Here is a 17279-nt window from a genome sequence, read left to right as displayed (position 1 = left end):
TCTTCAGAATCCGTTGAGTCTATGTACTGTGCAAGCTAGGATTTCATGCTTCAGTCATTGGATAAAAAATTAAATGTCATTTCATGTCTGCAATTCTACAAAATCACAGATGGGAGCATTACAGGTATAAAACCATTAACACAAAGTCCTGTTAGATGAGGGTGTCTACACGGAGAATATACAGCATGTTGTAGTATCTATGGTCTACCACCAAGGTCGTGTGTCCTACAGGCTCATCACTTTGTAATAACCTTCTTCCTACGGGCAGACAGCATATCATAGAACGGATTCTCACTTATACTGGCCCTGCAAGCAAATGTTGTAAAAGTTAGCAGTGGTTAATATGAAATTTGATAAATTACACAACTTTCAATTTCTGTATCCCCCCCTCTCACCAGCAATCTCACTATAAAGGCAGGGAGGGGGGCAGTAAAAATACTATTTATACGTCCATCTGTTCGTTAGTAGGTATATACGTCCATTGTCATGTCTGACCTATAGCTCTGAGTATCTACAGACGTTGTTTAGAAGCTTTTCAGATATGTGCTCTGTCATGTAACACTCTAGGTATCTACCCAAAAGAACAAGCGAGGAGTTAAAGCAAATATATGCTTGTCATGGCCGTACTTTTGATCACCTAAAATGAAATTTCACAAATGTGTGTGTGTTAAGATGGTATCGCTTAACACTTCTGGCAGTGTTCCTAAGGTCAGCTAAATCATTGCAAGTGGTCAAAGGTCAAATCAAGTTCGACTTTGGTAAGATTTTTTGATGAAGTTCCATAAACTTTCCCATCATGGCTAGGTGGCACATCCTGTCACATTCCCAAACCCAAGTCTACAACGTATCAAAGGGTCAAATGTCAAGTTACAATTGTCAGGAGGGTCACTTATGATAACCTCAATTTCTTTGCTGTGAAACATGAAACTGTATCATGACTAGATGACATATTGTCACTCTCACGTCTGTACACCAAAAGGTCAAGGTCAAGACAAAAGTTCAAAGTTCAAAGGTAATATAGCATTACAAGTGAAACAAATCTCCTCGCATTCAGACATCGTGTGACATATGTATGAGGAAATGAACAGAAAATTAAATGATTTATCAGTATCAGCTCTAGCAACTGCATTCTTCGATGGGTAATAGATTTTTATTCCGTTCAGTAATGAAGTCGGTAGAGCGATAAAGTTTTTCTGAAAATAGTAAGTGACCTTAACCTTCAACATAGAAACCCGAAACACAAACTTGTTCAAGGTTGTTTAATACTAGGTCATAGATGTGCGAGAGTCTATGATCCCCCTTATCTCGATTTAGAACTGTCCCACTGCGATAACTCCCAAGGAACTGGACAGAGAGAGCAACCTGTTCAAGTGGCAGATAAAGGAAGCAGTCTGGATATGCCGCATTGGGCCAGTTCTAAATCAAGATGAAGGGGCCCATAGGCTCTTGCATATCTATGACCAAGTATTAAACAAAGCGTAGCTGAATTGAGTCATTTCGGTACATATATAACAACTTATTGTACATACGCTTACAGCGTAGCGGAATTGACATTGATTTGTGGACAACTCGTACATATTTTACATCTTTGTGTACATACGCTACACTGGTCATTTGTCTGATGAGATGACAGAGTATCACCGTACTAGTCATCGAAACGTCAAATATAAACACTTTTTGGTTGTGCTACATGAATCATTTCACAATCAGTTATCAGTAGTTATTTTTGAGATCAACACCTAGCAATCATTTTACAAAACTTGTAACCTGATGAATATCCTACTCTAAATAGTTGAGAGGTTACAGTAATAGTACTGACCTGATACACCGGATCCACTCGTCCTGGTCATCAGCTGTTGCCGATGACATCCGGTACACATTGTGTTTGCCTATGTGATAAATAACATATCAGTTTACCTATGAAGCCAATATGACAACACCTGTTCTGAATCCAAAGCTAACCAATCAGACAGCAGTACAGATCACATTTACCAGTGACTTACGTATTTCCGACAACAATCAGTCCTACTTTTTCTGAATTAAGCCATTTTTCATGTATAAAGGCAATAAATATGAGAAATTAGTTCTTAAAGTGACAAAGGCATCATTTTAATCTATGTAAAATTGATCAAAACTTAATCAAAAGTAAAATATATGATATGGTTTATTGGCCTACTGACCTTCCACAACCTTGCCTTCCCTGTCCACTTTACAAGCCTTAATGATGTCGTTACTTGCAGCATACAATTCAAACGCATTAGGTTTGGACGACTTCTCTGAAGGAACCACTCTTACTTGTATGTTCTCCAATGGTATAATCCCCTTTGGTTCTTTGTCCTGTTAGAAATAATGTCACTAGTGTACAAAAATATATAAAGCTGACTTTGTTTAGATAAAGACAGACTGCCTCCCAGGTACAGACTGGATGAAGTAGACTTTGTCTGGATCAAGACAGATAAGTTTGTTTAGACAAAGACAAATTGTCACCTAGCTAGGCCTGTGTATAGAAGAATACAGGGAGCCAACTTTGTCCATTCTGAGACAAAAAATAGGTGAGTTTGGCTGAGTGGTCATCACTCTGGTAATTTATGCAGACACCTTGGGGAAATTAGAATGTTCTTTTGAATCATTTTAACCCTTTCACCCCTAGGTAACTGTAGTAGATTCTACCATACATTCATCTGGACGAGTCCATTATGGTATACAGTGGTGAAAGGGTTAAAATAAAGAAATTAAACATGTTGAATTTCCTTCTGTATTAAATATGTATTATTTTAATATATTCCTATTATATATATTCACCTCCTGTGAGAAAAACATTAAACTGATCTAGCTTCATTTTCTGGTTCAGTTTACTTTTCAAAATGGCTGCCAATAAACAAGCTGTCAGAGTTGATGTAATTTTCAATGTGAGTAGCCAATGACAGACATAATTACTGCCAAGCTCCTTTTGATATCCGCAACTTTTAACATCTACGGTGGTAAGCGGTCAGTTAACTTGGTCACTGTATAATAAGTCTGGGGCCAGAATGGGGGTGGTGAGCGAAAATCACTGGAAGTATTTTATTATTACAGATATATTCTAACACAATTATCAGAAGATGAAAATAAATAGGAGACGGAAAGGAATTACAGGTTTTTGATCATTGCCCAGATTTCTGGGAGAAATCAAATGTATATGTACGAAATATTTAAGGCTAACTTTGTCCAGTCAATTGTACATAATACCTAAAGATCCGACCATTACCTCACCATGACACGCTAGAGTAACTTACAGTTGTGAACTGGAAGTAGTAGAGGCAGTTATCGTTAAGGATGAACCATCTTCTTTTCCAGCTTCTGTATCGACCACCTACAACACAAAATATATTAAAGAATGACATTGTCACCATAATTCAGTAATACCAGATCCATAACCCTACGAAGGATGTCATATCAACTACAATGTATACATAATTACTTAACACATGTACAAAAATTGGTTCCCATCTAGTTTGTAACATTATCCTGCTGATAAATTTGAATATTAACTGGTTGCCTTATGAAATTTAAACTTTTTGTTGATCTACTTTGAAAGTAAAAAGTAGTATCTACTAAGAAAGTTGTCAACAAATGTTTTATTTTCCCCTTGCTGAGCCTAAACATGATATAAAACATAAAGCATGCACCTGACTATACGGTTATAAACTTAACCACACAATGTACCATTTATCTGGGTATCGTAATTTTTAAATGATTTGTATTTTTCGAGACTTAGTTAGAATATTTACCAGGTAAGCACTATTTTGTAAATCATACTTATCAATATTTAAAAGTATATACACTGTTTATAAATGAATCATATCAATATTTACCAGGTTAAACACTGTTTATAAATGATTCCTATCAATATTTACCAGGTTAAACACTGTTTATAAATGATTCCTATCAATATTTACCAGGTTAAACACTGTTTATAAATGATTCCCATCAATATTTACCAGGTTAAACAATGTTTGTAAATGATAAATGTCAATATTTACCACATTAAACAATGTTTGTTAATGATACCTGTCAATATTTACCAGGTTAAACATTGTTTATAAAGATTCCTATCAATATTTACCAGGTTAAACACTGTTTATAAATGATTCCTATCAATATTTACCAGGTTAAACATTGTTTGTAAATGATACCTGTCAATATTTACCAGGTTAAACCTTGTTTGTAAATGATACCTGTCAATATTTAGCAGGTTAAACATTGTTTGTAAATGATACCTGTCAATATTTACTAGGTTAAACATTGTTTGTAAATGATACCTGTCAATATTTACTAGGTTAAACATTGTTTGTAAATGATACCTGTCAATATTTACTAGGTTAAACATTGTTTGTAAATGATACCTGTCAATATTTACTAGGTTAAACATTGTTTGTAAATGATACCTGTCAATATTTACCAGGTTAAACATTGTTTGTAAATGATACCTGTCAATATTTACCAGGTTAAACACTAGTTGTAAGTGATTCCTATCACCTGGATTGAATACCTTGCCAGGTAAAATGTATGTGACTTCTATTATTTGATATGAAGATCTACAATGTCATAATTTGTCAAACAAGGATTATATCAAATTTTACAGCCTTTATTGTAAGTATCTATGTTTGATGAGTGACTGATTAGACATGAGAGTGAGGCTAGACTACGATGTCACAGCATGCATTGGTGTACGGTCCTGCTGCTAACCCGTATCGTGTTTATGTTTAATGACAGGAAGTCTATCCCTGGACGCTTTACTGACAAATCTATTCAGATCATATCTTTATTTGCTGGTTTTTGCATTATAAAATGTCACTGATAATTTCAGTGTGATGACTTTTACATCAGAAGAGGTCCTGATCACCAATAATATACATAATAATGCTATACAGGTTATCTTTGTTAAGGTGACGGCAGTGTTAATTAAAGAAGATTAACTTATTTGAAGCCTTTCAACCTGACAAACCACAGAGGGTGCCAGCAGAGAGTAGACAGGGGACAAGGGGAGGCTATCTAGGCTGTGTCCCTGTAACTGTATAAGCAGTGATACACTTGATGGAAGCCATTTACATGCACATACCCAATTATTTAGGTCAGATATATAGATTTCAGACTCTCACATAAACTTCAGAAATCAAAGTCATTCAATGTTCTAAAGAGATATTAGGTATATCCACACAACAGCTAGGAAACTGTTTAATATACATTTTGGTCTTTGCTACTTTTATTGCTCATATTTAGGTTAGGTCGGATTTATCATATGTGTATACAAGAAGTCTACATATTTTGAAGTATGTACTTTCCAGCTATGTATTATAGTACCAACTGTCCAGCTATGTATTATAGTACCAACTGTCCAGCTATGTATTATAGTACCAACTGTCCAGCTATGTATTATAGTACCAACTGTCCAGCTATGTATTATAGTACCAACTGTCCAGCTATGTATTATAGTACCAACTGTCCAGCTATGTATTATAGTACCAACTGTCCAGCTATGTATTATAGTACCAACTGTCCAGCTATGTATTATAGTACCAACTGTCCAGCTATGTATTATAGTACCAACTGTCCAGCTATGTATTATAGTACCAACTGTCCAGCTATGTATTATAGTACCAACTGTCCAGCTATGTATTATAGTACCAACTGTCCAGCTATGTATTATAGTACCAACTGTCCAGCTATGTATTATAGTACCAACTGTCCAGCTATGTATTATAGTACCAACTGTCCAGCTATGTATTATAGTACCAACTGTCCAGCTATGTATTATAGTACCAACTGTCCAGCTATGTATTATAGTACCAACTGTCCAGCTATGTATTATAGTACCAACTGTCCAGCTATGTATTATAGTACCAACTGTCCAGCTATGTATTATAGTACCAACTGTCCAGCTATGTATTATAGTACCAACTGTCCAGCTATGTATTATAGTACCAACTGTCCAGCTATGTATTATAGTACCAACTGTCCAGCTATGTATTATAGTACCAACTGTCCAGCTATGTATTATAGTACCAACTGTCCAGCTATGTATTATAGTACCAACTGTCCAGCTATGTATTATAGTACCAACTGTCCAGCTATGTATTATAGTACCAACTGTCCAGCTATGTTTTATAGTACCAACTGTCCAGCTATGTATTATAGTACCAACTGTCCAGCTATGTATTATAGTACCAACTGTCCAGCTATGTATTATAGTACCAACTGTCCAGCTATGTATTATAGTACCAACTGTCCAGCTATGTATTATAGTACCAACTGTCCAGCTATGTATTATAGTACCAACTGTCCAGCTATGTATTATAGTACCAACTGTCCAGCTATGTATTATAGTACCAACTGTCCAGCTATGTATTATAGTACCAACTGTCCAGCTATGTATTATAGTACCAACTGTCCAGCTATGTATTATAGTACCAACTGTCCAGCTATGTATTATAGTACCAACTGTCCAGCTATGTATTATAGTACCAACTGTCCAGCTATGTATTATAGTACCAACTGTCCAGCTATGTATTATAGTACCAACTGTCCAGCTATGTATTATAGTACCAACTGTCCAGCTATGTATTATAGTACCAACTGTCCAGCTATGTTTTATAGTACCAACTGTCCAGCTATGTATTATAGTACCAACTGTCCAGCTATGTATTATAGTACCAACTGTCCAGCTATGTATTATAGTACCAACTGTCCAGCTATGTATTATAGTACCAACTGTCCAGCTATGTATTATAGTACCAACTGTCCAGCTATGTATTATAGTACCAACTGTCCAGCTATGTATTATAGTACCAACTGTCCAGCTATGTATTATAGTACCAACTGTCCAGCTATGTATTATAGTACCAACTGTCCAGCTATGTATTATAGTACCAACTGTCCAGCTATGTATTATAGTACCAACTGTCCAGCTATGTATTATAGTACCAACTGTCCAGCTATGTATTATAGTACCAACTGTCCAGCTATGTATTATAGTACCAACTGTCCAGCTATGTATTATAGTACCAACTGTCCAGCTATGTATTATAGTACCAACTGTCCAGCTATGTATTATAGTACCAACTGTCCAGCTATGTATTATAGTACCAACTGTCCAGCTATGTATTATAGTACCAACTGTCCAGCTATGTATTATAGTACCAACTGTCCAGCTATGTATTATAGTACCAACTGTCCAGCTATGTTTTATAGTACGAACTGTCCAGCTATGTTTTATAGTACGAACTGTCTAGCTATGTATTATAGTACCAACTGTCCAGCTATGTATTATAGTACCAAATGTATAAAGTATATGGTGTTACTAAGACAGTTATAAGAAGTCATGTACAATCAACTACAGAGTTTGTTAGCCAAACCCTTATTATCTATGAAACGTTGAAATATTTCAAAAGTGCCCCTGGCTGTAGAATGAAAGTTTCAGTAGAAAAAGTATTTAAAAGTATTGTATGGAACTAAGGCAGGTTTCTATTGTAGTTTATTGCAGTTACAACTTCGACCATTCTAAGGTGCTACATTGTGGTCTATTAAGGACAGTTTGATTCTGTGCTTTCATCATTGGATACAATTGTTTTCAAGTTGGACGTATTGTCCAGTTTCATAAAGTGCACTGGAGAATTCAATGCTGATCCTAAAAATCTGCGTAGGCACTTGTCTCAAACATATCAATTCTTGAGCTTACCTCAATGTTGAGTTAGGTGATACAAGTTGGGCCTGGTGTGATTTAGAAAAAGGTAAGGGGACCTATAGCACTGTGTTGATCTGACAGTCATGTACACTGCAGACACAATGTTCTATGTCCAAAGCAGTACTAATTGTAGATTGGAAGGCATAAAACAAACAGGTTTTTTAACGACACTTGATATGTTGTGTTTATAAAAGTAAATATATATCACTATTAATATAATAAAAATACATATATACCGAGTGGATTCTAGGGGTGATCCAGTAGGACAGTAAGGAAAATATACCCATATAACAAAACCAAGAAGATAAGGACAACAGATTTGTATGATTTTACAGATGATAAGTAAATTTGCGCTATAGAGAGAGATTGGTTGGAATTGCACGTTAAGACACTTAACGTTAAACCCACAAAATCCAGGATGATATGTGAAAGATACTCTGCAATGCCAGATCTACAATAGGGAATAACAGTAGGCAAAAGCTTTCTGATTCCACGCACTGGATGTTTGTGTGTTACATTACCGCTAAAAAGCTTGTAATTAACAGCCAAATTTTACCAAACAAAGCTGGTCCATACCCTATATCTTTAACTTTGTTTGCAGACAAGGAGGTTGGATGGTTGTGTTCCTTAAATAATTCTAATTAATCGTACAAAACTGTGTATCCTTTAGCTTATCAGAGTTTACTTTCTATCTGGTTAGGTAAGGTGATTAACGTGGTGACTCAGCAATGTCTACAAAACATTTATTTTACAACCAAACCTTAGTGATCATAATTAGATTATCAGTTAGAATTCAATGACTTCTTTTACAGGATTAATTAATTAGCCATTATTTATTATTTTTTGTTTGTTTTCAGCATCAACAATTAATAAGAATGTTGTTTGCGTATTATCATAGCTGTTAAATATGACAATAGATAGTTAACCACCACCATTACCACACAACAAGTGCCAAGTACTGCTCTACAGGTGCTCATTACTCGGGTTAAGTTGTACACCATGTAACCATGGCCACAGGATGGCTCATCTAGTTGCCATGGTAACGAAGGAGATTTAGTATCTGATTGGCTCAATTGATGATATGCATGCAGGAAAACAGTTTTCACTAGTCTCTACTATGTAAACAACAAAAAGCGCTTCATCCGCAACATTAAATCAAAACGATAGATTTATCAGCAAAATATCAATAAAAATAAAGCCTGCTGGTAATGAATAATGTTATTTAAATGTTAATGACTTTTATTATTTTGATGATGATGAAGGTTGTAAACAATTCGAGAAATATGTAAAACTAAAAAAAAGCCAAAAACTGGATTTTAAATGTTTACAGTTACATCAATATGGTTATCTTTTGATATTAAATGAACATTTTGTCTAATGAAAGTTAAAAAAATGTGTTTTCTTTCAATGTATATATTGGAACATATAACCATCTCAACCAGTTTGATGCATTGCAAACATTCTACAGCAGTAGCAATAAATCTCCAAGCACCAAAAAGCTTTTGCCGAAAAATGAACAGGTCAGGGTCGTATAACTGTAAACAAAGAATAACGAGCAGTAAACAATGACGCAAACAACGCCACACTTACTCAATTTTTTGGAAGCTCCTGTGTAAGGAAATACAGGGATACAAAATCACAACAGTGCAAATTGGAAAAAAAATCACATCAAAAAGAGAAAATATTTGACAACAAAAGATCTAAAAGTTTCACCCTATTTCATAAATGAAGTAAGAATTATCATAGTCATGCAAAATATTTCACATGCACACACATTCCTGTTCGACAACAATTTTATCCTACCCAATGTGTGGTTGTACACTAAACAACACTCCAGTAACAACTACACACAATATCCATTTCTATAGCATTTCATTATCTTGTAAACTTTACCCATAAAATCTTTCAATAGAACAAGACAATGGAAATATTAAAAGCTACAATTCAGTGACAACCACTACACTTTCACCCTGTCACAATACACATCTGTCATTAGTAATGAAATCTACCTCACTAAAATGTTCAGACGCTATATAAACCATGCTAACACTAATTACAACCCTACATATGACCAGAAGCAGAAAGATGTACTTATCCATGTCAGCCATACAACAACAAACAGGTACACACAATATACCTAAATCAGATCTCTCACTCCACCCTTAATTTGTTACACACACATCTGATGGATCCCCATTAGAATCGCCATTCTGATGTCCCATGGTCACTTATTCATCAGCTGATCTAATTTATTGATTTGATTGATTCCTGACCATAGAATGCTGAGGGTTTGCATAAAGTTTTATTGAAAAGTATTCAAGGGTCGTCAAACGGGCATCAATGCTGCCAATGCCAACAACATGGACAATTTGTGTTTTACAAAGTTTGTGTCAATTGTAGATAAATTCTTACAGAAATTAACCTTTTAGAAGATATGATTAAAATTACAATGAAAATATTTGACCAAGAAAGATAATGAGCAAGTTGTCGGTGAGCCATTTTGTAGCTGGGACAAAGGAATGTGTCTGAAGTGTATTTGGGTTGTGGAGGAGGAAGTGAAAGCAGATAGAGAGGCTTCTGAATCATACCTATTGTTTAAGAGAGTTATTGAAGGCAGATAGAGAGGCTTCTCAATCATACCTATTGTTTAACAGAGTTATTGAAGGCAGATAGAGAGGCTTCTCAATCATACTTATTGTTTAAGAGAGTTATTGAAGGCAGTAGAGAGGCTTCTCAATCATACCTATTGTTTAAGAGGGTTATTGAAGGCAGATAGAGAGGCTTCTCAATCATACCTATTGTTTAAGAGAGTTATTGAAGGCAAATAGAGAGGCTTCTCAATCATACCTAGTGTATAAGATGGTTATTGAAGGCAGATAGAGAGGCTTCTCAATCATACCTAGTGTATAAGAGGGTTATTGAAGGCAGATAGAGAGGCTTCTCAATCATACCTAGTGTTTAAGAGGGTTATTGAAGGCAGATAGAGAGGCTTCTCAAACATACCTAGTGTTTAAGAGAGTTATTGAAGGCAGATAGAGAGGCTTCTCAATCATAACTATTGTTTAACAGAGTTTTTGAAGGCAGACAGAGAGGCTTCTCAATCATACCTATTGTTTAAGAGAGTTAATGAAGGCAGATAGAGAGGCTTCTCAATCATATCTAGTGTTTAACAGAGTTAATGGAGGCAGATAGAGAGGCTTCTCAATCATACCTAGTGTTTAACAGAGTTATTGAAGGCAGATAGAGAGGCTTCTCAATCATATCTAGTGTTTAACAGAGTTAATGAAGGCAGATAGAGAGGCTTCTCAATCATACCTATTGTTTAACAGAGTTATTGAAGGCAGATTTTAATGAAAACATTAATATCCGTAACTTCTATAATTGCACCGTCCAATTAAACCCTTTGTCATCACCCCTTTGTTTTAATGATTCCAACATCTGAGGGAAAAGCAATCTGATTTGTAATAATTGATGACTAATATAATTCTGGTTAGAAAATATCATCAGAATGGCGTTTCCAACGAGAGTCTGTTACCTCTCCATGTAATGAAGTACAGCTGAACAAAGTGTGATGGGAGACCTGAACTATATTGTGGTAAACAGCCTGGACATGGTTCTAAGGAGATACCTTACAGAAGCTTGGAATAGTTCAGATCCTATCTAGAGTCAACATGCTGATTCTTTGTTTACAATGCCAAGTCTTGTGTAAAATAGCATGCCGCCAACTTGTCCTGTGACTGAAATTCCTCGACACAAGTTGGATTGATCCGTCTGGGTCACTACAGCCATGTTAGGCATTGTAAAGCCAGGGCAGGCCAGACTAGGGTTAGTACAGAGACAACTATTACACTGAAATTAGTCATTATCAAAATAGAAAGAACTTGTAATAGGGCAAAAAACTTTCAAAGCGAACCTATTGTATTTATATCCCAAAGCCAAATTGATTTAAACTAATATTTTCTCCCTCAAAAGCCATTACATTTTGAACTTATAGCTACTAGATTACAAAGTTAGCCAACAGAAAACCTGTTAGATTGAAGCCGATAAAAGTACTTGTTATGCATCACAGTCAATCAGACACTAGTTTGAACACCTTGTGCGACAGGAAAAGATAGTAAATAATGGCCCAGTCAAACACCTTGTGATGGGAATTGGAAAGCTAGGGTTATAAATTAATGTTACAAAAGTCATTCAAATTGAGATAAATACTGCTTTTTAATATCATATCATCAGCCAATGTCACCTCACTGCAAAACATTCTCGCATGGAGCAGATTTTTCAAAGAAGCAGAATGCAGCACAAAGGAGAGGAAGTGATTTTCTTAAGTTTGTTACAATTGATTATTATCAGTAGTTCAAAGAATGGCAATTGTATTTGCTGTTCAAAGTTCAACCTATAGCAAGTATGAAAGCTTGTCATTTTTAGCTAGCTAGTTATAGGACTGGATCATTGCATGCATATCTGCCAAGGGACAGTCAGACAGCTAGATATACTGGATCTACAGCATGGGTACTACTTGTCACAGACTAGCTAGCACTCGTTAACACTAACATAATAACAACAGTAGGGGGAGCCTTACATGGCCAACTATAGCTACATCTATAGGCTATAACCAGTGTGCCATGCCGTCACCCTCCCTTACACTGTCAGCACACAGCCCATCCTCTACTGGTTCTGTGGTCAAATCTCCTGTCTCCATGTCATGCTACCCAACCATAAATGACCACCACACAGACCATATGTGGTAGTCTCTTTGTCAAAACTAGGTGACAAGTATTTTATACAAGCCAATTGCACCACGTTTTGGATTAAACAGATGTGTGTTAGGCCTGAGTGTATACATAGAGACAAGTACATCTTACTACAAAACCGACTATTTAATACAATCGTGGTATGTGTTACCTTGTTTCCACAACCACCCCTCCTTGTCTGGGTTGAAGAATGTGTGCATGAGGTCATTTCCATCATCTTCTGGAATCTTAAACGGTTCCTTTTTGATGCTGTCATACAAACTCTGAAATATTCAGCAATGTATATATATTAGATAAAAGAAATGAATTACTGCTAAGAAGTTGTATGAATTTTCAATATTTGTTTTGCTTCAATTTGATGTATAATTATGTTGTTTTTAAATATGCAAAATAGCATAAGTTTCATATCCATTTTAGTACTTAGAATCAAAGAGGCCCTTTGGCTCAATGGTCACCTGCAGGGTACTATAATTAATTGTTGAGACGCGGTGTGGAATTAATCTTGTATACAAAGCAGGGTAGTCCATTACCCATCATAATTGTATTTATTGCATATCTATTTACTGTAAAGTGCTTTAGAGTGGCTTATGTTAGCTAGATAGGGTGCTATATCAAACGTTTTATATTTATTTTATTTATATTTATTATATCAGCAACAAAAACACCAAAAACCTCTTTAATGAATTATCTTATTGAGAAATCATTGTTTTGGTTAAATATGTAGTCCCAACCCCTAATGTTAATACCCAGGGGCATGAAAATAAATTCATATTGAGGACCCAAAAATCTCGATAATCATGGCTAAAATCTCTTTCCTAGTGCTTTTCAGAACAAGAGGCCCATATGGCCTGTATCCCTCAGCTGGATATCTAAGCAATCATGGCAAAATATTCTACAAATGATATCCAAGGGAATATGCCAAACCCCAAGGCCAATCCTTGTAGCATATCTGTATTAGATTTTTCATGCCCAGCACTTTTATATAAGGTTATTGGGTGGGGATCTCAACTGTTTCCAAGCTGTGACTCAGAAACTAGGTCCCTAGGGTTTTGGCAACCCCAGGATCAATTCTAATAAAATGACTGCATTTGTCTCTTTTTGCCCAGCATTTGTATATGTAGTTTGGGGGTGGGGATCTCAACCGTTTTAAAGTTATAGCCCAGGGACTATGTCTCCAAGGGTGGGACCAGGCCCTAGGGCCATCCTGGCAGCAAATGTGCATTCTTCTCTCTATACTCAGCAATTGTATATATGGTTATAGGGTGTGATCTCAACTGTTTCCAAGCTGTGACTAAGAAACTAGGTCCCTAGGGTTTTGGAAACCCCAGGATCAATTCTAATCAAATGACTGCATTTGTCTCTTTTTGCCCAGCATTTGTATATGTAGTTTGGGGGTGGGGATCTCAACCATTTTAAAGTTATAGCCCAGGGACTATGTCTCCAAGGGTGGGACCAGGCCCTAGGGCCATCCTGGAAGCAACTGTGCATTCTTCTCTTTATACTCAGCATTTGTATATATGGTTATAGGGTGGTGATGTCAATTGTTTACAAGCTGTGACTAAGAAACTAGGTCCCTAGGGTTTTGGAAACCCCAGGATCAATTCTAATAAAATGACTGCATTTGTCTCTTTTTGCCCAGCATTTGTATATGTAGTTTTGGGGTGGGGATCTCAACCATTTTAAAGTTATAGCCCAGGGACTATGTCTCCAAGGGTGGGACCAGACCCTAGGGCCATCCTGGAAGCAAATGTGCATTCTTCTCTTTATACTCAGCAATTGTATATATGGTGGGGATCTCAACCATTTCCAAGTAATAACCTTATTTTGGCCCCACCCCTTAGCTCCGGGGGTCAGCCCCACTATTTGTACAATTTTGAATCCCTGCCGCCCCATGAATGCTTTTGATTATATATGATTGATATCCAGTACATAGTTCTACAGAAGAAATCGTTTATAGCAATATAGCCAAATTGCCCCCTTTTGACCCTGCCCCTCAGCCCCCAGGGGGGGTCAGCCCCACCATTTGTACAATTTTGACTCCCCACCACCTAGGGATGCTTCCAGTCAAATATGTCTGATATCCATCTCTTTGTTCCAGAGAAGAAGTTGCTTAAAGCAATAAAGCCAAATTGCCCCCTTTTAGCCCCGCCCCTCAGCCCCCTGGGGGGTGAGCCCCACCGTTTGTACAATTTTGAATCCCCACCACTTAAGGATGCTTCCAGTCAAATTTAGTTTAATTCCAATCAGTGGTTAAGAAGAAGAAGTCGTTTAAAGAAATTGTTGACGGCCGGCCGGCCAAGGTGAGCTAATAAAGACACCAAAAAATATTATTTCCATATAAATCATTGCACTTGCCCACCTCCTCAAGGTTTGATTTTGACCTTGGGACCCTGAAATATGAACTCATTTTGAGATATTACATGACCTTTGAATAAGTTTGATGAAAGTCTGTGAAAATTGAAGTAGCGGGTAGGTAAAGTCACGACAATGAACCACAACGTGACGGGAAAGGATGGGATGGACATGACATCATATACCCCCATCCCAAGATGGCGAAGACCTACAAATTATGTTGTTAGAACAATGTCACTAACTGGTTGAACGGTAACAATGACCTTGGCCTTGACCTAGGAATCCTGAAATACCACCTTATCTGAGGTGTCCTTGTACTTAACATTTGCATAAACTTTTATCAAAATCAGTGATGAAATAATGTTGCTGGACAGATGACATTGAATGGGGATTGGACCATGACATGACAGGACTGTCATAGAACATCNCCCCCCCCCCCCCCCCGCCCCCCCCATAAAATGGCAAGTACATAAAAAATTGGTTTTATTGATTGCTAGTGGCCTACAGTTAGGAGGTCCTCGGGCAGGTTTCCACCATCGTTGATGCCCCTGTTCATCTGTATGAAGCGGTCGACAGTAGGTTTGTCTTTCACGCTGGGGTTGTGTAGACTGGTATTCAGCATGATAATGGCAAAGGACAGCACATAGCATGTGTCTACAAACATAGTTCATACTATTAACATACCACATACTACTGCTTTCAACATAAGTTTGTCATAAATCATATATTTTCATGATTTACATTTTTATTACATCTTATAACTTAAATGAAAACTTCTAGATGAATATCACTGTTAGAAAACGAATCTAGTCAGTTGCATAATCAAATTTTGATTTTTGTTTGTTTGTTTATTTAGGTTTTAAGTCCTATTAACAGCTATGGTCATTTAAGGACGTGCCAGGTAATGGTGGTGGAGGAAGCCGGAGTACCTGGTGAAAAAAACCACCACCTGCAGCAAGTACCTGACGACTGACCCACGTTGGCCTCAAACCCACGTCCCAGTGGTGGAAGGCTAGTGGTAGCAGAATGTCAGACACCTTAACCATTCGGCCACCGTGGCCCTCAAATTTTGAACAATTTTCATACAATGTATTAAATTTAATTAAATGATTCCTCCCTTTCTGTTCAGTTGATATAACTCAATACTGAAAGAAGACTAGTTAACATAAAACAGACTTGAGGCCTGGTTTATAATGAGGTAAGACTGAGTCATCGGGATATAAAACACACACTGGAATTCTTGTGTGCTGAAGGAAGTGGCACAGCCACCATATGCTATCATTTCCTTATTTAACAGGTTGTGTCAACTGGCATTAGTCATTTCTCTGCTAGTGTTCTGCCTAAAGCTATTTCATGTAATGTGCCATTCTCTAGACTTGATCTATTAACTATCTAGAAGTGGATATCTCAACATTTTTCAATAAAGGGATAATTTATCCAATATTATGATTATATCATGATTTATTATACTACTGAAATAACTCTATTTCAGGTCAAAATACTCAAACAACAGGCACAGCATATAAACATCATCTTTGTTTTTTACCTGAACTTGTGAATACATCTTGGTTTAATTCACAATATCTCTGTGCAAAACATTCCATCATTCTGTCAATTTTCTGGGCTTCCCCTGGCAAACGGAAACTCCACAGAAATTGCCTAAATAAGACCAACCCAATGTATCAGTACATATTTGATTACTTTACAAAACTACACAATGATTATATTTCAGACAGTGTACTGGGGCACAGATGCAGAAAACTGTTAAATCACCTTTAGTTATACATATCATGTCTGAAGTTATCGGAATATTTGTCACTGGTCACATAATTAAGATTTCTCATGTCTTAAGACCATGGCTAATATAAAATTTCTGATTCAATTGCTTTAAAAATCATGTTGAGTTGGTGGGTGATTTATTGACATAAACCATGAACACAATAATGTACTATATAAAATAACAACATATATTCTATCAGACTTTCACAATGTTATGAATTTATCTCACCTCAAAGCCTGAACCAGGATCATGTTTGAGAACTCATGTAAGTTCACAAAGTCCTTCAACACATTGATGTTAAATTCATGTCTGAAAGAAAAGAATATGGTGATATACTCTGCCAGAACATTATATTCCCCTAAATGATATTTTAGGGTGAACTTGGGGGCCAGTATAAGACCCCCTTCCCCAAGATAATTTCTGCTGTATTGTGAAACACTTTCTTTTCCAAAAATCTTGCTTTTTTGTGTGTGACATTACGTAGTCACAAGGCACGGACCCCTGTGGAAAACACTAGTAGGTAGAAAATTCACTGTCCCTCAACCTGTCCTAGACACTAAAGGAAAAGCTCATTCAATGATCCTACTCTATGTCAAAGAAACTATATTGGTTTATTGGTTTAACACGGGTCGTTACTTTTTAATGCCTCTGCTACAGATCAAACCAGGGCTTT

General features: G+C 36.6%; 1 protein-coding gene across 2 annotated transcripts in view; it reads right to left on the bottom strand.

Annotated features, from left to right (window-relative positions):
• Positions 1–214: 214 nt before the first annotated feature.
• Positions 215–17279, bottom strand: part of LOC110453896 (cytohesin-1-like) — a 45164-nt gene continuing 28099 nt past the window's right edge. Inside the window, exons 6-14 of one of the 2 annotated variants that reach the window (XM_021503101.1) lie at positions 16835–16915; positions 16373–16485; positions 15332–15480; positions 12626–12737; positions 9314–9331; positions 3276–3352; positions 2181–2337; positions 1820–1889; positions 215–306 (exon numbers count right to left, since the gene is read on the bottom strand). In XM_021503101.1, coding sequence (XP_021358776.1) covers positions 237–306; positions 1820–1889; positions 2181–2337; positions 3276–3352; positions 9314–9331; positions 12626–12737; positions 15332–15480; positions 16373–16485; positions 16835–16915 — 847 coding nt within the window. In that variant the 3' untranslated portion in view covers positions 215–236. The remainder of the gene's footprint in view (positions 307–1819; positions 1890–2180; positions 2338–3275; positions 3353–9313; positions 9332–12625; positions 12738–15331; positions 15481–16372; positions 16486–16834; positions 16916–17279) is intronic. The other variant, XM_021503102.1, reaches the window with a different exon arrangement.

The sequence above is a fragment of the Mizuhopecten yessoensis genome, unplaced genomic scaffold (genome assembly GCF_002113885.1).
Source record: "Mizuhopecten yessoensis strain PY_sf001 unplaced genomic scaffold, ASM211388v2 scaffold7539, whole genome shotgun sequence".
Taxonomy (NCBI): Eukaryota; Metazoa; Mollusca; class Bivalvia; order Pectinida; family Pectinidae; genus Mizuhopecten; species Mizuhopecten yessoensis.
The sequence above is the reverse complement of the archived record's forward strand: the minus strand, read 5'-3'. Positions and strand labels throughout refer to the sequence as shown.